Here is a 21,159-nt window from a genome sequence, read left to right as displayed (position 1 = left end):
TTTTGGAATTTTCATGAAATCAAATCATCCTGGAATAAAATTTTTGTTTTCAAAGTTTGATTATTTTTTGAAAAACGTTGAAATAGGTATCCAATCCCAATCAATTTAAATGGAGTATTTGTATACGAACTTTTAAACGCCTATGTTAAGTAATGAATTTAGTCTTGTATTGGAATTACTTACTATAATACAGTATTATTCAGGTAGCACGGATGAACATATGTGAATGTTACTTTCTATGTAATATTTTGTTGTTGCATAAACGTTTGTTTATAATTTAGTAAAAGTAAACACAAACACCTTTTGTCTTATCATATAAAACTTTTATTAAACATCAATAACTCTCTGTACAAAACCTCCCCCAACAAAGTTGAAAAATATTATTATTATTTCCTACTCTTTTTGCTCTTCTTGCTTTGCTCCTTTTTCTTCCTCTTCTCGTTGGGCGTGGCAACAATATCGCTTGCCTCCATGGCCTCCTCCAAAGGAGGAACACTAAAACCTTCGATCACCGGCTTCACCAGTTGCACCACAAACTTCTCGTGTTGCACATTGGTCGAGTCCAAATGGAGCCTTATGGTCACCGGGTCAAAAGTGTAAAAAACCACATCGCCAGCCCGTTGGGTCTGTCGCTCCTCGTCGTATTCGAAAATGCTCGTTTCCCCCTTTTTCACCAAATACAACGTGCATTCCAGACCGTATTTCGGTATTAATATTTGCAACGCGTTCTTTCTCACATACAAAATGTAACCCTCTTCGTCATTTAATTTCCCTTTGAAGAACAAGTGGGTGTTGAAGGCGACCGAGGCCCTGCCGGCGTACTGCGCCATCCGGTTCCTATAATTCAAATTCTGACATAAATCGGCCGACTTCTGTTTATCCAGCAAGTCTGGATAAGTGCTGTCGGCACCGCAGCTGACCGCCAGCAACCTATGCACGATTATGTCGGCGTAACGTCTTATAGGTGACGTGAAATGGGTGTACAACGGTACCGCCAACCCGTAATGGAAGTAATCGTCTTTTTGCAAGGTACCGCTAGGGAAATAAACCGCTTGCAACATGCACCTGGTGGCCAACATCCTTAACATGGTGTTCAAATAAGGGTTCTTATCGCTAGTGGCCTTATCCAGGGACTCCGCCAGATTCTTGCCGCTGTCTATTAAGATTTCATAACCCAAATGCCGTGCGGCCTTCACTAGAGGGTCGAAATTGGCCGCCGGTGGTGTCGGGTGTCTCCTCAACATCGCACAATCCGGGAAATCCTCCAGGATCTTCTCGGCCACACTAATGTTCGCCAACAACATAAACTCCTCCACCATCGAGTTGGTCTCGTACATCTTTTTCACTTCCACATCCAGCGGTTCCATCGTTTCCGAATCCATCAGAATCTTCACTTCCGTCGAGGCGAGCACCAAAGCGCCCTTCTCCAAGCGTCTCTTCTTCAAAATCTTCGCCAATTCATTCAAATTCCTCAAGGATTCCGCTATCGAGTCACGTTTGCTCTGGTCGTCGATCGTTATTTGGGCTTCCTCGTACGTCATCGCCCGACGGGACTTGATGATACTTTTGTGGAACCTGGTGCTCAAGATGTTCGCCTCCAGGTCCATTTCCCATATGCACGAAAACGCGAAACGTTCCTCGCCGCCTCTTAAAGAGCACAAATTGGAACTTAACAGTTCCGGTACCATGTCGATCCGTTTGCCGACCAAATAAACTGTCGTCGCTCTGGATGAGGCTTCTAAGTCTATGGCGGTACCCGGTCTGATAAAGTGGGATACGTCGGCGATATGGACTCCCACTTCCAGTTTGGTACCATCGTCGATTAACCTGGAAAAAAAACACTATTTTGGCAAGTAATAAAAAAGAAATTTTTTGTAAATAAATTCCTGGCTTTTGGCAAAAATTATGTTAGAATTATGGAAAATTTGGCAGTGAGGGGGAATTTTTTAATGATCTTATCCCAATAGCCCCCATTTTTGGAGGTATTTTTACCTTTAATTTTTATTCATATTTGCCAGATTAGAGATTACACCTTATTGGCCTATAATTGCTTATATCTTCTTTGTCCCCACATTTAAATATTGGTGTTACAAACTAAGGTCTCAAATTGTATAGGAACTTTTCCAGTTTTGAAGATTAAATTAATTATATAAACTATAGGATTCAAGAGGTATCCCCTTGAAGGAGCTTGACTCAGTCAAGGATTTGGGTGTCTTTCTGGACCCGAGTCTTACTTTCTTCCACCACTTCGAAAATACTGTAAATAGAGCTAATAAACTGCTTGGTTTTATCAAAAGATCTTGCAAAGACTTTACTAATGTGTCAGCATTGAAGACACTATATATTTGCCTGGTGAGATCTCTTCTCGAATTCTCCAATATTGTTTGGTCACCTCATTTTCTGATTCACATTGAGAGGCTTGAAAATATCCAGCACAAGTTTATCAGGTTTGCCAGATATACTCTTATGAAGTCAGGCCTGGATCTTACCTGTTCAGAGACCATGTCCTACCTGAGCATAAACTCCTTATCAAGTAGAAGGCAGTTCTTTGATGTTTGCTTTGCGTTTAAGGTTCTGAATGGTATTGTTAGAAGTCCGGAATGTCTGTGCCTTTTCTCTTTGCATGTATCTTCTTACACAACACAAGGTCAGGCGCTTCTCCACATTCCCTTTTGCAGAACATCCTATTTACTAAACAGTCCTATAAATAGAATAGCTTCTACAGTGAATAGATTTGCAAAAGATCTTGATTTTTTCAGTACATCTTTAAATAAATTTAAGTCGTCAGCTAGGGCAACTATCTTGGGATAGTGCCCTACTCCCACTCATTGGATTAGGTTTAGCACAGTATTGTTTATTAGTATTATAGTTTTTACTTAAGACTACTGTTAATTATTAATAAGTACTTGAAATGTTATATACGTTGATGAATAAATAAATAAATAAATAAATAAAAAAAGAGATACACATGCAGTTCCTTTATTATTTTAGTGCTTAGTTTATCTAGACCAGGGGAGCAACCATTTTTCAAGCTTTTTATATTATAATTTAAACAAATATATTTATTTATTTCGATACAGATTTACAGCAATAACATTACAAGGTACTTACAACTTAATTTTCACCTAATACTAAACATATTTTGCCGACAAATTTTTAAATAAACATTCTATATTAAAAACTTACCGGCAATGCAAAGCATCGTCAATATCAGTACAGCCAGGAGGATCCACTGAACAAATATCGATCCCCCTTAGGTCAACTCGCTTCTTTTCATCCTCCTCGGTAATAACCCAAGGCAACTGTGGTAAACACGCCAGCACATCCTCACTAAACTGACTATGGGGCACATCGTGCTCCAATAAAACCACTTCGTTCTCAGTATCTTGACTCCCAATACGTCCCAGAGCACGTACGAAATGTCCGTGGGGGTAACGAGAGTTCCTCGGCCAAGAATCGATCGTCACAATCAGCTTTTGAGTTCTTAGAAATTCCGCTTGTCTCGTTTCGATTCGCACTTTCGGTATTGAGCGGTTTGCCGGTACGAATATCTGATATAACCCTTCTGAGCCCCCCTGTAAAATGCCACAGTACTGTTTCCACTTGCGCCTAATTATTCCTACAACCCGTCCTGTTGGTTGGACTTCGCCAGTGCCCTTTAGCCCTTTTTCTTTCTCTTCTAAATCGTCAACAGTGGAGTCGTCCTCGAGTACAATCTCACTAGGGCTGACCCAGTTGTCCTGTTCAAAGATCTCAACAGCCACAATATCACCGTCAACAGCCCTATTCAATCCACTTCTGCCTTGCAATAAAACAGGATCTTTAAAGCTCTCGATATTCACGAAACCTTCCAGGAAATTATCTCTGGAAGCCCTAAAGGTGCCTTGATGCAAGGTTCCTTCTTTAATCGCTTTTAAAAGCTGCCCAGTTGATAAATGTGCTGGAAAAAGGTCTTTTGAATCATCATTTGTGTGGTAATCTTTGCGTGACAGTTTATCCTCTAGTACCGAACTGTTTTCTAAATTTTGGACATATTCAGTTATGGTGCAAGTAGGGATTCCTTCAGAAAGAGCCAATTGCTTATTTTTATTATCATCTGTGATAAGAACAAACTTTTTGTCAGGTAAATGATTGATGTACCAAGAAGTTGCTTTTCGTATGCACCGGTCATTATGATCATTTATTAACTCACCCTCCTCCTCTGGCAAATAACAATCCTTATGGTGGTCATTGATAAAAACATAAAAGTGCCTGCTAGGGTTCTCCAAAATGGCATTTAATCTCTTATAGATTGGTAAGCTTCGGTGCTTCACCTCATTGAAAACTGTATGCAAAATAATCACATTGGCAATCACCGGCTCCTCCAGCACGTCCATTTGGTCCAAGACAATATTCGTATCGAGGATAATAAAGTGGTTCCCGTTAAATAGGGTACATTTGTTCACGTGCGAGACGGACAAGTAACTGGAAGACTCCGCGGGACATTTGGGGCACTCTGGAATTCCGCACGATATATCGTCCCGTATATAATGTTCCCGCACATTTTTCAAGAAGTTTCCGATTTTATTTTTTTTTATAAATGACTTTGTTGTAAACATTTTTATAATAAATTAAATGTTTGTTTATTTTTTTTGAGTGTTATTAAACATGTAACGCGGTGTTATAAAGTGAGGTTAAGCATAAGTCAACCTAACCTACGATAATGGCCGTGTCGTAGATTTGACACTTTGAGCATTTCGTACCGCAACGTTGCTTAATTGCCCTATATTTTCGGAGTTGGATTATCTATGAGTTATTTTTTTGTCTCAAAAGCCTTATGATTTAATTCCTGATAACGACCACAGTTAACCTAACATAACGCCAGTGTCAAGAATTTCTATTCGATATAGGCAACACAGTGTTGCCAAATGGTTGTAGGGGGTTAATATGTGCCAGAATTTTTTTAGGTTAAGTGTTTAAAATTTAATAATAATTTTTATACTAGACTTGTAGCAGTAAAGGTGATTGACTTAGTTGTCATGATGAAATTCTATAAAGTCATGGCATCTAGAGTTTAATTTCTTGTAACAATAGTTTTTGAAGTAAAACTTCTTTACGAACGGTAATTGAGAAGGAGATATGAGTTAGTGAAGATAGAGAGAGAGAGAGAGATACGGTTTGTATATTGCTATAGGAGCAAAAGAGAGCCGTGTGCGCCCTAATTTTTTTTCTTTCTTCCTCTCATAGACAGTGATATTTTTCAGTCAGTACTCAGTAGTTCGTTTGCGAGTTTGCTAGCGTTACACGAACGCTGATTTCTTGATTATTTCGCAATTTGTTGTCTTGAATACTTTTATAAATAAATTTTTGTACATATTTTGTTAATTTGCGGGTGAATAATAAGAAATTATAGCAGGAAATAATCGTGTGGTCGTAAACACACTAATTTTTTTTAAATAAAAAGTTGCAAAATAAATATTACACATAACTTAGCTTTCAATTTTTTACATTTGACAACGTTGCGGTTGAATATGCTGTCTCCACTACAAGGTTAGTAAAGATTTGCGATTTCACACGAGCCAGTGACCTTAGATCAAAGTGAAATGTCAATGTCAAATTAAAATTGCCTAAGTTGAAGGAGAAACAAAACAATAATAAAAAAAAAACATTAAAATTTCGTTTACTTTGCAGGTTATAATGTCTAGTTTTAAATAAGATAAAAATATATTTTTTGATAATCTTTAATATTTCCCAATGGAAAAACTAATCACCGAGTGATAAGATAAGACCCGGTTGTCTTAATATTTATTTTAACAATACCGTGACATGAATAATAAGGTGACGACAGTGCGCAACAAAATTAATTCGGGGAATTTTCTGCGATCTCTTCACCTCCCACGGTCCCTCGCCCGTTTTTTATTGTCAGGGGGAAGTACCGAACTGGGAAAACCACCAGTTTAATCAACCCACTTTACTGCAGGTTAGTATTGGCCTTTGTCTGATTAGTGATTTCATTGCGTTGTGTGTATTAGTAAGGATTCTGTAGTGTAGTGCGGTTTATCTGATAAAAGCAAGGTGCAGCCATAACATTAGATATGCTGGAAGCAAAAATATTGTTTGATCCTATTGATAGTAATGCCACTGTTAAACCTGTTTTACCTAGTAAGTAAATACAATGATAAATCAATTTGAACTACTGTGATATTCCTTCAGTTAACTGCAAGGCCAAAAAGGTACTTTGTTTGCTTTATTGGTTATTATCTTCCTCCCCAACTGTGACTGCAACATGCAAACAACATGCACTTATTAATCATAATTAATATTCTATAAATGTATCATTGAAAAAAAATCATAAAATAACCTAAAAAATCTGAAATAAATGATAGTTTATAAACTTTAAAACCATTATTACAAAAATGGTTTTAGATCAGTAAGAGTCACTTTACACAGTGCTGAGGATGTTCGAAGAGTTTTGAGAAGCAGAAGAAATTTGGACAGGTCTCTGAAGGTTTTTATTGACAATGATTTAACCTCTCAACAGCGTCAATACCTAAACAATTTAAAAAATGAATTAAAGAATCGACAACAAAATGGTGAACAAAATCTGTCCATTAAATATGTTAATGGTGTACCCAAAATTACATCAAAAAATTAGCTGGATCGTTCGATGATTTTCTGGTTTATTTTCAAAATGTTAGGGGCCTCAGAACCAAATTGGACTCTCTCCTGATGAATGCTTCTTACTCCCAATATGGTATAATTGTATTGAATGAGACCTGGTTAACCAACAACTTCTCTGACAACGAGTTACATTTATATGATTACAATATTTATAGAAAGGACAGATCTACTGAGACTAGTGCTTACTCAAGAGGTGGTGGCGTACTTACAGGTGTCCATAAAACTATCAGGAGTTCATTGCTTGAGTCTGACCCTCATATGGAGCATCTGTTTGTCTTGGTTGGCTCAGGGGAGCAACAAGTTATTGTGGGCACTGGATATTTTCCTCCCAGGGCAGCTCTACAGTGTTATGTTGCATTTAGTGAATCTCTGGACAAGCTATGTGATGATCTTCTCCATTGTAGGCTATGCATTCTTGGTGATTTTAACTTGACTCATGCTGCCTGGTCTGTCGAAGGACTCAGTTCTGTTGGCACTGCTGGGCAACCTGCATCACCCAACAAAGTGGAAGCCATTGAAGCCGTCTCAGTTATGTACTCTTATCACAACTTATACCAGGTCAATACTATTAGAAATGTAACCAACTGTATGCTGGACCTGATCTTCAGTGAGGACCAGAATCTAGACATTTCCTTGGCTGAGGCAGCTATCGTAATACCTGACAGGTACCACCCACCCTTATCTTTTACTCTTGCAGTGACTTGGGCTAGGAGTGGTGAGATTATTGGGAAGGGTTTTTCCCATACTATTTCTTATCTACATAAATGATCTGGCCTTTTCACAGGGGGGCTCTGTTAGCACTGTTCTGTTTGCTGACGACACAACTTACTATCAAAGTTATCACCCTTCAAATATCATTAATTTAGATCTCCAGACCCCGGAGAATAACCTCTTTCAATGGTTCTTGGCAAATCATCTTTCTCTCAATAGTTCAAAGTCACAAACACTTAATTTTACTTTGCGGCACAATACATTGACTGAGCATCCTGCTTTTGGAAGCTGTTCAGATGAGGCTAAGTTTCTTGGTGTTCACCTTGATCCAGGATTGATTTGGGAACAACATATAGTCAAACTGTCTAGTAAACTGTCCAGTCTGTTATTCCTCTTTAGAAATCTAGCGGGAATTACTTCCTTGCAGGTCTTGCTTACAGCATATCATAGTAGTTTTCACTCACAGCTAACTTATGCCATACTGACATGGGGTCATTCCTGCCATATAGATAAAGTATTTGGGCTGCAGAGAAAGTGTATTTGTATTGTGACTGGTCAGGGTTACCGAGATGACTGTAGGGAATCTTTTCGGAAGCTTAAAATATTAACTTTGCCGTCCGTGTACATTATGCAGTGCCTGTTGCGTGTTCACCAAAATCTGGATCACTATAGAACCCACCTACATTTTCATAATTATGAAACTAGGAATTGTAATGAGCTAGTGCCTGAGTTTAGCCAGCTTGAGAGATCAAGAAATGGAACCAGATACTTTGCACCAAAATTTTATAATTGTCTTCCAACAAACATTAAATCTCTTAGCCTTCCGCAGTTTAAAAAACAAATAAAAATGCATCTTTTGAGGGGTGCATTCTACTCATTTGAGGAGTACTTCTCATCCCAATTTTAATTTTAATCTTATATGTTAATATTGTCTTAATAAGAATGTATGTTAAGTGTTTTAGGTTTAGTGCAAATATTGTGATTAGATGTTATATTTTATCTGCTTTTGGGCAAAACTTGTTAATTTGTATTTTATCTTTTATCTTTATTTGTAAGTAAGTGACTTGACTTGTAATAATGGATTGTATGTATATTATTATTAATAAATACTACTACTACTACTACTACTACTACTACTATAGAGACTTTAGCTCAGTGGATTTTAATTTGGTTTCAACCTTTCTTTCAAGCTTTGATTGGGACATTTTATTCTTAAACAGTTCTGTTAATGAAATGATTAATATTTTTTATGAAATAATTTATTTGTGCATTGATCTTTATGTTCCTTTGAAAAAATATTCAACTAAAAAATTTCCGATTTGGTTTTCCAACAGAACTTAAAACTATGATTATTGAAAAGAAAAAATTGCATAAGCAATATATGAACACCAAATTGAACTCTGATTATGTTAAGTTTTGTAATATTAGGGCTAGATGTAAATCCTTAAAAAGACAGTGTTATGATGATTATATTTATGCTACAGAGCTTTCCCTGAATAGCAGCTTGAGAAACTTTTGGAAGTTTGTGCGCTCCAGAAAGGGCAGCTCTGCAATTCCCAGTGTGATTTCTTACAATGGTACTACCTGCTCTTCAGGTGAGGGAATTGTGAACTTATTTGCAGAATATTTTTCAGAAATGTACACTGACAAACAACGCATTATTCCTCAAGATTTGACTTCTAACCATTTTCAACTCTCTAGTCTTAAAATATCAATTTCAGATATCTACACCGAACTGTCCAGACTGGATGTGACTAAGGGTCCTGGACCTGATGGTTTACCACCAGTTTTTCTAAGGCAGTGTAGTTTTTTATTGGCGAGACCTCTATTTATTATTTTCAACTTGTCTTTAACTTCCGGTATTTTTCCAGACTACTGGAAGACCAGTTTTATCACACCTATCCCTAAAGCTGGAGACAGCTCTCAGGTTCAGAATTATAGACCAATCAGTATTCTTAGTACAATTCCTAAATTGTTTGAGAAGTTTGTTTGTGTTGTCCTTACATCTTTTCTTCAGGGCCAATTATTAGATGAACAATTTGGTTTTATTGCAGGACGTTCTACGGAACTGAATATTCTATCCTTTACTGATTTTCTGTCTGAGTCCTTGGAGAGGGGGTATCGAGTGCACTCTTTGTATACCGACTTCTCCAAGGCTTTCGACAGAGTTAATCACAGGCTTTTGATCTTTAAGTTGAAAAGATCAGGGATTGGGGGTCCACTGCTGAAATGGCTTGAGTCCTACCTGGTGTGTCGAACGCAGCTCGTTAGAGTTCTGGGCTTTGAGTCTCGGGAGATTTTGGTGTCCCACAAGGATCCCACTTAGGGCCTTTGTTATTTAACCTCTACATTAATGATATATCAACATGCTTTCAGTACAGCTTCTTTTTTCTTTTTGCAGATGATTTAAAATTCTTCCTTAGAGTCTCATCTCTGGAGGACTGTTTCAGACTCCAATCGGATTTGGATGGGCTTGTTGATTGGTGTACAACAAATGGTATGGATCTAAATGCTGGAAAGTGTTACTCAATGTCCTTTAAAAGAAATAGAGACCCCGTAAACCACTCCTATTTTGTTGGTAACACCATATTGAAATCTGTCTCTCATATTAAGGATTTAGGTGTGACACTGGATAGCCCTTTAAGTTATATTCCGCACATTTCGGGGGCAGTTACCAAGTCTCTGCAGATGCTTGGATTTATCAAGAGGTGCTCAAGGGACTTTTATAATATTTCATCTATTTGTTTGCTCTATTGTGCACTTGTGCGTCCTCATCTAGAATACAGTTCCTGTGTTTGGTCTCCATACTATAATAATCGTATTCATAAGATTGAAAGTGTACAACATAAATTCTTAAGATATATTGCCTTTAAGCAAAATGGAGTACCTATAAATTATCAGGATGAGTTTGACTATCAAGCCTCATTGAATTTGAGAAGTCTTGAAACTCGTCGTAGACATAAAGATTTGAAAGTATTTTACAACATCCTTCAATCTCAAAGCTTTTGTCCTGCACTTCTTAATAAAATAGGTCTTTATGTTAGAAGTCAACAAGCCACATGAGTCTGCATTCTAACCTAACAGTTGCTATGCGGGATTTGCATCGCAAGAAGCATGAAAACTATACTCAGTGTGGGTCTCACCATTCTGACGCTGAATACTTGTCACCAAATACAAATACTTTCAGTAATTCTGCACTAAAGCTGCTTAACTACAATGTGCAAAGCTTAAACAATAAAGTTCTGGAGCTCGAGGTTCTGCTGGCTACACTATCTCCTGACATTCTCACAATTACTGAACATTGGCAAAAAAACCAGGACATAACACTTGTAAAGATACATGGGTATAACCTCTCAAGTTACTATGGTCGCTCTTGTTCAAAAGGAGGTGGCACTGCTATATTTTATAAAGATGATCTCAGTGATCATGTTAAAGTAGAGGAAGTAAACAGTCTACAGACTGGCACAGAAAAAGACTTTGAATTTTGCATTTCTAAAATTGTTATTAATAGCAATAATTCCATAATAGTTGTTTGTGTCTACAGATCACCTAGTGGTAACAACCAATTTTTTCTCCACAATCTTGCTAACCTACTTGATGAGATGTATAATAAAAAAATTTCTTTTATTATTTCAGGAGACTTTAACTTTAACTTTAGTAATCCTGATGACCATGGCGTGATGGCCTTGCTTGGACTAATACCTTACATTAACTCCAACACTAGAATCACTGCTCACTGTGCCTCTCAGTTGGATAACATCTTTACAAATATGAACTCAAGTGTTGTCATATCTTCTGAAGTCTCTGTTTCTAATCTGTCTGATCATTATCCTTAAATTTTTGTCTTTAAGAGACAGATGGAGGTTCCCCAATGTGGTATGGTTGTGAAGCAACGAAAATTCTCAACACACAACATGAATCGATTTTACAATATGCTGATGTCGGAGGCATGGGAGGAGGTCTATTCTGCTGAAGGAGTTAAAGGAAAATATAATACTTTCTTTCGTATTCTCTTCTATTATTTTGATTTGGCTTTTCCAATATGTACGACTAGGTTGAAAAATAAGAAGCCAACCTGGATTACACCAGAGATAAAAAGATATTCAAACTACATAAAAGATCTCTATGTTTGGTACAAATATACTAATTCTAGGGAACACTACGTTACATACAAACATGAAAGGAAACAATATCGACGTTACATCTCCTCTTATAAAAAGTCTATAAATAATAACAAAATCCAAAATTCAAAAAACAAGATAAAATCAGCATGGTTAATCATAAAATCTGAGTCAGGTAAAAATAAAACTAACAACAATATTGTTTTAAGGGAAGATGGTCAGTCCATTGAAAACCCAGCTTTAGTCACCGAATTATTTGCTAAACATTTTACCCTTGACCATCAACAAAGCTGTAACTCCAATATACATGACTTGCATAATGATTATCCAACCATATTTCTTAATCCCGTTAATTCTCAGGATATCTTTAAGATATTGATGAACCTTCCAAATAAATTTTCCTCGGGCTTGGATGAAATTCCGGTATTCGTCTTAAAGTTTGTTGGGATTCACTTAGCCGGACCCATTTCCAATGTGATTAATGAGAGTCTTTCTACCCAAATTTTTCCTTTTGCTCTTAAGCGGGCAAAAGTAGTGCCTGTTTTTAAGAAGGGAGAAAAAACGAATATTGCCAACTATCGGCCAGTATCCGTATTACCATCCATATCGAAGGTATTTGAAAGGGTTATCTATCAAATAGTTATGAATTATTTAACTCACCATCAAATAATAAATAAACACCAACACGGATTCGTTCCCAAAAGATCGACGGAAATGGCCATTTATAGTGCAATACAATATATTATGGAGAATCTTGAGAGAAAGGCCAGTGTAGCTGGACTGTATTTCGATTTGTCTAAGGCGTTTGACACGGTTGACCATTCTTTACTGCTGGACATCCTGGAACGGTATGGCATCAGGGGTGCAGCATCTAAATTACTCAGTTCATATCTAGAGCAAAGAGAACAAATAGTTTGTGTGACACATTCCGGCTCACCAACGTTTTCCCGCCCCCAAATTATAGGAAGAGGTGTGCCTCAGGGCTCAATCTTGGGACCTGTGCTCTTCCTATTATATGTCAATGGCTTGCCTGAGCTGTTCCCTTCTGATATGATTTGTCAATTCGCCGACGACACATCAGTTATAGTTGCCAGAAAGACAGTGGCAGATCTTTCACGGGGCTGCTCATCCGCAGTGGAGCGCATGAGGACCTGGTGTCTGGACAGTAAGTTGTCTTTGAACTCTGGTAAAACGGGGTTGATTAATTTTTCGAAGGCCAATATTGTCTCAGAATCTCTACTTGTGTGGTCTGGTGGGCAGTCAATCCCTGTAGCCAATAGTATTAAATTCTTAGGAATACACATTGACCCCAATTTAAATTGGGAGAAACATATTAAAAACCTTTATTCCAGATTAGCTAGCTTGTGCGGATTGATTAGAAGATTAAGGGATGTAGTGTCTGAGGTATCTCTTCGCCTATTTTATTTCGGACAGGTACAATCGATCTTACAATATGGTATCTGTTTCTGGGGATCTGCAAGAGGAGCTCTAGATATATTTAGAATGCAAAAGCGTATCATTCGTTGTTTATTGGGCATGACCTACAGAACTTCCTGTAGACCTTACTTCTGCAAACTAAAAATACTCACCCTTCCCTCCTTATACTTTTCTTCCTTGGTGTTATTTGTGAAGAGACACAAACATTTTTTGTTTGTTGAGAATAGGGTAATGTACGCTGAGGATGTGACTATGATTACACGACATAGAAGCGATCTCCGCATTCCATTGCATAATTCAGCTTACTATGAAAGAGGTTCTCATTATATGGCCATCAGGGCTTATAGAATGCTACCTGCTGATATTAGAAGCATTGAATCTACAGTCCAATTTAAAAAAGCTGTTTACCACTGGTTGCAGATTAAATGTTTTTATAATTTTACTTTTGGATAATAATTTTAACTTGTGTTAGATATTTAGAATATTTATTTTAAATTTTGTTATTTTGTTTATATAAGTATATTGCCTCTATGAATTCTAGATAAGAAAAATTAATGTACCCTATGGGAGCTAGATCCTCCTTTGTATGACGTTGCTTTATATATGATTTTGTTGGCAAATAAAGGATATTATTATTATTATTATTATGTTCCACCTAGGTCAACAAGGCAAGTTACTTCTTTTTACAGCCAAACACACCGCACAAATTATGGTCACAATTCTTTTCTGGCAAGGACTGTTAGGCTGGCTAATCAGTATTCTGATGTAATTGATTGCTTTGAGGGGCGCACAGGGTTCATTAAGAAATTAAATCTTATTAATTGATAATGCTGTCTTAAACTAGAACTATAAGGTGTTGCGAATTGTGATGGTAATTGTTCCTTTGTGTTAACTATAAGTATTGTCTTTTTTTTTTCTCTGAACTGATTGTTCCAAGTTATGGGTAATCTTTATATTCTAAGCTTTAATTGTATGTTGGGTTAGGTTAGTTTAATCATCCAATTATTATTCTTATATTTTTTTTGTAATATTGGGCCTCATTTTGCGATTTATCTAGGGCTTTTGATTGTGTGGAGCATAATATTCTTCTTCAAAAGCTCAACCACTACAAATTTTGTTCGAGAAGTCTGTCACTGCTACAGTCCTACTTGAGTGACCGAAGTCAGTTTGTTTGTTTTGGGAGATGTAGGTCTCAGAGTTTGTCGATTGAGCATGGAGTGCCTCAGAGATCCGTTCTCGGGCCTATCCTGTTTCTTATATTTGTTAATGACCTACCAACTTGTCACCCTGACTGCACTTTCTATTTGTATGCTGATGATACTACATCCCTGTGTACTGATACGAGTTGCGCAAACATTTCGCTCAAGGCTCAAGAATCTTGTTCTCAGTTTAGAGACTGGGCCGTTTCCAATAGATTGTGCTTAAATGAGTCCAAAACTCAAAATATAATTTTTTCCCTTCGGGACGTTGATTCCCAGCAACAATCTTTAGGTGTGTCTGTGGATTTTCTGGGTGTTAGATTGGATAGTGGTTTGACGTGGCAAGGTCACATAGATGAATTGTCAACCAAATTATCAAGGTGTACTTTCCTGATTCGCAATTTGTCTGGGTCTGTCTCCGCAGGTACTCTCAGGACAGCTTACTTTGGATATTTTCACTCTCTAATGACGTATAACTTACTAAACTGGGGTCATTCAGCGCATATGCCCAGGATTTTTGCATTGCAACGTCGATGTCTGCGAGTGATTGCGCAGATTGGATACAGGGATTGTTGTAGGGTCCACTTCAGGCTTCTGAGAGTTCTCACCTTACCAAGTGCCTTCATACTTCTGTGCCTTGTGTTCATTAGGGAAAACCTACCCAGGTTTGCGACTCATGCTAGCACTCACAGTCATGACACCAGAAATAGCGGCTCCTTGGTGGCACCATTTAGGAGACTCGAGCGTACCCGTAATGGCGTGTCTTATTATGGAATTAAGTTCTTTAATGTCCTGCCGGTCTCCGTTAAGGATTTGCCTCTTAATGCTTATAAGACAAAGGTAAAACATTTTTTAGTCACCAATGCTTTTTATTCATTTGAGGAATTCCTGAGCTCAAATTTCAGTGCTATTGCATAGGCTGGGTCTCTTGACTTTTAGTGTTAAGTGTTTTTAAGCATTACTTTTTAGGCTTATATGTGTTTTATTTTTGTTCTTAGGTAAAACGAATTTTACAGTTTAATACTTTTATTTGGAGTTATATTTTTGACTGACTTGTGTAAAAGCTTTATACTTTTTGGCATGAATAAATAAATAAATAAAGCCCGGTGATATATTAAATAAATAAATAAATAACCTAAAAAATCTGAAATAAATGATAGTTTATAAACTTTAAAACCATTATCTAGATATGGCTATGTATCCTACACCGCCATCAAGCAGTGGAGACTCACCGCAGCCAATATATTTTGTAGCTTCACCCACCTCTAACAGTTTCTCAGTGGCTTCACCTGAAATGAACCATTATGTCCAAACTCATATTTTACCAATGGACACCGCCAATGTTAATAATGTAGATGTAAAACATGGTGAGACTATAAAAACTGATTCACCTAAACTATTTAAAGTGTTCTTATCCATTTACAGCTCCATATTTACGTTTTATTGAAGAGCCCATTAATAAATTCCGCTTTCGGTATAAGTCTGAAATGGCCGGGACACATGGCAGCCTCTGCGGTATGAACTCTGATAAATCTCGGAAGCAGACTTATCCCACCGTTGAAGTGAGAAGTTTTATGTTTTTTATTAAATTCTTAAAAAAATTTTTATGGGTATTTTAGTTGGTCAACTGTCCGCAGAAAGCAATAGTCAGATGCTCAATTTACCAATATAATATTGAGGAGAATTTTAAGCCCCATCCTCATCGGTTGATTATGAAGAGGGGCAGGGAGGAGCATGATGACCCTCACGATTTACAGGTGGGTCCGGAGGAGGGATACGTTGCAACGTGAGTGCATTTTTTTTTTTTAGTTATGCTTATTGGAAAAAAATTAAATTCTTTCTTTAGATTTCATAGTATGGGCATCATACACACTGCCCGCAAAAACATTGTGTCAGAACTGGTAAAAAAGAAGAGTCTGTTAAAAAAAGAACATATTGCGACCATCGAGGGTCAAATAAGGGAACTGACTGCTAAAGAGCTCATGGAGGTAAAAAAAAATCTCCATCATATTTATTACACTTATTAATTAATTATTGTAAATTCTAGATCAAAACTTTGGCAGAACAAGAGAGCAAGTCAATTAACTTAAATATTGTTTGCTTAAGGTTTGATGCTTATATAGAAACGAATGGCATAAAAAACCAGTTGTGCCCTCCGATATACAGTACTGGCATTAATAACCTTAGTAAGCATAAATTATTTAAACAATTAAAATTATTAATTATAATAATTTTCTTTGTAGAATGTGCCTTAACGGGCGATTTGAAAATAGTGAGAATGGACCACTGTACCAGTCCAGCCAAAGGGGGCAAAGAAATCTTTTTGCTGGTCGAAAGAGTGACCAAAAGTAAGTGTTATTTTATATAATCTTTAACTTTCAATAGTAAGATGTTGTTTTTTTCCTCAGAAAATATAAAAATTCGATTCTTTGAACTTGGCGAGGATGATGAGAGTGAGGTGTGGGAGGGTTGGGGCAAATTTACCGAGCTGGATGTGCATCATCAGTACGCCATTGTTTTTAAGTGAGTGTAACTTTTTTTAATAGGCTTTTTATTGTGTTTTCATGCAGTTGAAGCCATTCTTTACTTATTCTAGGCAAAGTCTTTGAATAAAAAAATTATTATTAAAGGGATTTGAATAAAATTTTATAGAAATGTTAAGAAAAGTTCCAGTATTAATTTAAAACCAAAATCAAGTAAATCGGTTTATTAAACCGCGAGTTATAGACTATTGAATCTAAAATATTTTTTTTTAAATTTTGCTATATAGAGATGCCACTTACAAAAATTTTAATAAAAAAATTATTTTTAGAGGCATTTGAATGAAATTTCGTAAATACATTAAGGAAAGCCTCAGTATCCATTCAAGACTACGTTGTTGTAAATCCGTTTATTAAAAAGCAAGTTATAGATCAATGAACCCAAAACTATTTTTCGCGTTAGAGTAGAACATCAATTAGAAAAACTTGAATAAAACTGTCTGAAAAGTCTTGCTGACATACAAAAAACATATGCAATAATGCGTTTCTGTGCCCTAAAAACATCCATAGCGTCAATAGATGACCCCAAAAATAAAATATGTTTCTATATTTTATTTTACCATAATTCAATATTGACTGAATGTAAGCCACATAGTACAATTTAATGGTATTAATGAATAAATTGTATCTGTTATACTGAATACTGTTTAGTCTGGAAATTAGTGTCTTGCAATGCTGATTCCAATTTAGCAATGGATCAACATGCATGCCAAGAAACTTTCAAAAAATATTCCACTATTGGAATTGTTTTATTGACTCCCTTGACGTATAAAGATTCATTAAATTGGACTTTATTAAAGTGTATGAAGTTTCTATAAGTTACTCATGCACCAATTCTGCATTTCATTCACCATTCATGAACAAGCATCCCATAGACATCGTTATCAAAGGAATTTAAATGAAATTTAATAGAAATGTCAAGGAAGGTTCTAGAATCAATTCAATAAGACCAAATCAAGTAAATTGATTCATTAAAACCAAATTTATAGGTCAGTGAACGCAAAACAATTTTTTTAGTTTTATTACACTGGAATCTCAATTACGAAAGTTTGTATCAAATATTTGTTAGTAATGGAATTTGAATGAAATTTTGTAGAGATGTTAAGCAAAGTCCCAGTATTTTTTTAAGACCAGAATCAAGTAAATCAGTTCATTAAAATGCGAGTTATACTAGTGATATACTATAGTGAACCTAAAACAATTTTTTTAGTCTTTTTATACCGAGACGTCACCTACTAAAACCTGAATAAAAAATGTATTATTAAAGGGATTTAAATGAAATTTTATAGCAATGTTGAGAAATGTCTCAGAATTAATTTAAAACCCATATCAAGTAAATCGGAGGATTAAAACGTAAGTTATAGATCAATGAACCAAAAACAATTGTTCCAGTGTTGATGTACTGAAGTCATTTGTATCAAGATTCTGGAATAAAATGAAGACAAGGAAACGTTTACGTGGAATCTAATTCCTTGTATAATAATAATAATAATAATAATAATAAGACATTTTTTAGTCACCAAGAAATTACAGCAATTCAGTGGCGGCTCGTGGTAAAAATTTTAGGGTGTTCTGCAATTATTATTAGCAAAAAAAAGTGAATTATTTTTATACTCTTATATTACTTATATTTCACCTACTACCTATTTTTTATAAATTAAGTTTATTCTTCGTTTTTTCCTGGTGGTAAACTTTGTTATAACTTTTTCATTAAAATTGTTAATTTTAGAGTTAAACTTTTTTTCAATAGGTAGCATGGAAAGTGCTGTTAAACGATCTTCGGTCATTGAATTTCTAAGAAATGTTTTAACTCTTTTTAATGTTGAAAAACATTTCTCCGCCTTTGATGTCGTCATGGGAGTAGTTACCACAATTTCCAATAATTTTTTTGTCTCCTTCAACGTATCTCCTAGATTGTTGGTTACTAAAAATTTTAAAAGAGGTAGTGCGCCATTTAATGTCCTGCAATCATATCTTGAATATAGAACAGATAGTTCAGTTCGTAAACGTTCTTTATCAAGCATGGGATAAAAGGTACATACGGAAGTGAGCTTATCTTCAGGAAATTTGCCACAATATTCTCCAAAGCATTCGGAAAAGAAAAGTGATGCAACTACTAGATGTTCTTTAAATTGAAAACTATCTTTTGCGCAATTTATAATAATATCACAAACTTCTAAAGCAGAAATCCGGTGATCAAATTGTCTCTTATTTGGGCGTTTCCGTTTGTTTTCTGGTGGCTCATCGCTAATTATATTTGTTGCCTCACTAATAATGTTATCAATATTATTTCGAACTTGAATGATACTGCGTTCAAAATTTTCAACAGCGTTTCTTACTAGAGTAGGTTCGATTTTTCTTTGTTGTAATTGATTGAATAGGATATCTACGTGTGGCATTACATGATGGATAAAAGTCAGCCAAAAATTGAAAATAGGATCATTCAATGCACGATGAATAGAAGCGGCCGCACTACAAACTGTGTTATTGGAAAATTGATCTTCTATTTTATGCATACAATCAATGAGAGAGGCTCTATTTTCATACACAACATTAATGGTTCGTATATTAAAATTCCATCGGGTGTTAGAGCCATGAGGGATTCTTTTGTTCACAATTTTATTCAATACTTCTACTCGTTGAATTATTAAAAAATCCCGAAATGTCTTGTAAATTTCCAAAAAATACACGTACTTGCCTATTTGCAGAAGCAGCTTTAGACATAATCAAGTTTAACTGGTGGGCATAGCAGTGTACATAGTGAGCAAAAGGATACTTTTTTTTTATTAATGCTTGAACGCCTGCAGTGTGGCCACTCATCACTGCTGCTCCATCGTAGCTTTGAGCAATCAGTTTGTTGGGTGAATTTGGAATTAAAGGCTCAATAACGGTTAGAATTGCTTTACTAAGTGTTTCTGCATCATATTTTTCAGGAATTAAGTAGTTCCAAAATCGTTCAATTGGTTCACCATCGCAAACATATCTAAAAATAACAACCATTTGAGACTTTGCAGCAACGTCCGTTGTTTCATCCGCCATGATTGCCAGAAATGGCGAATGATTAATTTCTTCAATTATTTGTTCATGACAGGCTTTAAGCATACACTGTAATAAATCATTCTGTATTTCTTTGGAGGTGCCTTTAAATACGGAAGAATTCTTTAGATGATCACTTAGAGTTGCGTCTAATTCAGCAGAAAAGTTGATTTTGATAAATTTTGATAAAATGTATCTATTTTTTGAGACATTTTCATTATGTTTTTGTATATTTAACCAATACGCAGAATCTAATTGTGTCATTATATTAGATGATCCTAATAACGCCAATTCCATACAATTATGAAGATGGCTTTTAGAGTTTTCATGCCTTTTTATTTTCAAACTCAAATGTTCTAGATCGGTGATCCCTATTTCCGTCCAAGCTTTATCGCCACCAAAAAGTAGGCAGGGAGAACAGTATAAAGAATTCTTTTTGTTACAGCCACAAATCCATTCATTTTTTAAATAAATGTCTTCATTAAATTTACGCGTATAACTTTTTCCTCTACTTACACCAGCTTTTTCAATAATAATGTCTGTCAATGGTCTACCTTTTGCTTTTAACTCAAGTTTTTCTTCATAAGAATGTTGAGAAAATCTCTTCACATTAATTAAATTTAACACCACTTCCATAGTTAATAAATAATTATATAATTATTGTCGATTCAACAAAAACAAAATCCGTACACGAACAAAATACAAAATCACACACACACCGTATTGTTTTCAAGTTCAACTCGCCGCGCCGCGCCGAAACTACCAAAAACTGCCAAGCCGCGAAAAAAAAACCCGATCTCAAGTCTCAAATTGCATTTTCCGCCTAGAGCTGGAATAAATGCAGCGAATTATCGGGTTGTTTCAGCGTACCGCGGGTGTGCGAAGGAGCGCGTAGAGCACGATCGTGTGGACCAGATGATTATTTCGAATCGTCGACCGGGACGACGGTACTTTACTTTACTCGGCTGCTGTTGAGTCGCTGATGCACTGGAGGTGCTGGCGCTTCGGCTGTGATGACGCGAGAGGGTTTGCGCTTTGTTTAATTGATAAAATAGGTGTAAAAAATATGCGGGACGGAGATTTTTTCTTTTTTTTTGGGGTTTTGGTTTATAGATCATTATCTTAATAGATTATTTAATTTTCTTTGGAGCTCTGCAGCACTGCAGCACACATAGACCAGCCGCCACTGCAGCAATTAAACACAAAGAATAAAACTAATAAATAGGTGTATTAATATTAAAAAAATTTCAAATATTACAAAATTCCACTAAATATTGAGTATTTCGTCATTTTCCAATAACAAAAAAAAAATCGAAGAGTTTGTAACTAAATAAAAAGCTAATAATGCAAGGTGACCAACAGGCCATAATATGCATACCAACTTATAAAAAAAAACTGTTGCATTCCAGCGCTTGAGAATTTTTTTGCATCATTTTTAAAGAAGCTTTTAAATGT

General features: G+C 36.0%; 2 protein-coding genes across 3 annotated transcripts in view; one reads left to right on the top strand and one right to left on the bottom strand.

Annotated features, from left to right (window-relative positions):
* Window positions 1-301: 301 nt before the first annotated feature.
* LOC126734384 (exosome complex exonuclease RRP44) lies at window positions 302-4,809 on the bottom strand. The gene is made up of 2 exons (XM_050437987.1): window positions 3,187-4,809; window positions 302-1,827 (listed from the first exon to the last, which is right to left on the bottom strand). Exons 1-2 carry the CDS (start codon window positions 4,596-4,598, stop codon window positions 387-389), a joined length of 2,853 nt encoding a protein of 950 aa, XP_050293944.1. The 5' UTR covers window positions 4,599-4,809; the 3' UTR covers window positions 302-386.
* An 819-nt stretch (window positions 4,810-5,628) lies between these two features.
* The window catches only part of LOC126733861 (nuclear factor NF-kappa-B p105 subunit), a 30,288-nt gene continuing 14,757 nt past the window's right edge, over window positions 5,629-21,159 (top strand). Inside the window, exons 1-8 of one of the 2 annotated variants that reach the window (XM_050437282.1) lie at window positions 5,629-5,959; window positions 15,316-15,495; window positions 15,554-15,690; window positions 15,748-15,914; window positions 15,975-16,116; window positions 16,176-16,314; window positions 16,372-16,476; window positions 16,537-16,651. In XM_050437282.1, the coding sequence (XP_050293239.1) occupies window positions 15,318-15,495; window positions 15,554-15,690; window positions 15,748-15,914; window positions 15,975-16,116; window positions 16,176-16,314; window positions 16,372-16,476; window positions 16,537-16,651 (983 nt within the window). In that variant the 5' untranslated portion in view covers window positions 5,629-5,959; window positions 15,316-15,317. The other variant, XM_050437280.1, reaches the window with a different exon arrangement.

This window comes from Anthonomus grandis, chromosome 3 (assembly GCF_022605725.1).
Source record: "Anthonomus grandis grandis chromosome 3, icAntGran1.3, whole genome shotgun sequence".
Taxonomy (NCBI): domain Eukaryota; kingdom Metazoa; phylum Arthropoda; class Insecta; order Coleoptera; family Curculionidae; genus Anthonomus; species Anthonomus grandis.
Note: the sequence above shows the minus strand (reverse complement) of the source record. Positions and strands in the feature narration are given on the sequence as shown.

What these genes read in the sequence shown, in the direction of transcription:
- LOC126734384 (XM_050437987.1), bottom strand. Translation starts at nt 4,598, where the DNA reads ATGTTTACAACAAAGTCATTTATAAAAAAAAATAAAATCGGAAACTTC. An exon ending in GACGATGCTTTGCATTGCCG is followed by an intron (nt 1,828 to 3,186) that starts GTAAGTTTTTAA and finishes TTTTTTTTCCAG; the next exon opens with GTTAATCGACGATGGTACCA.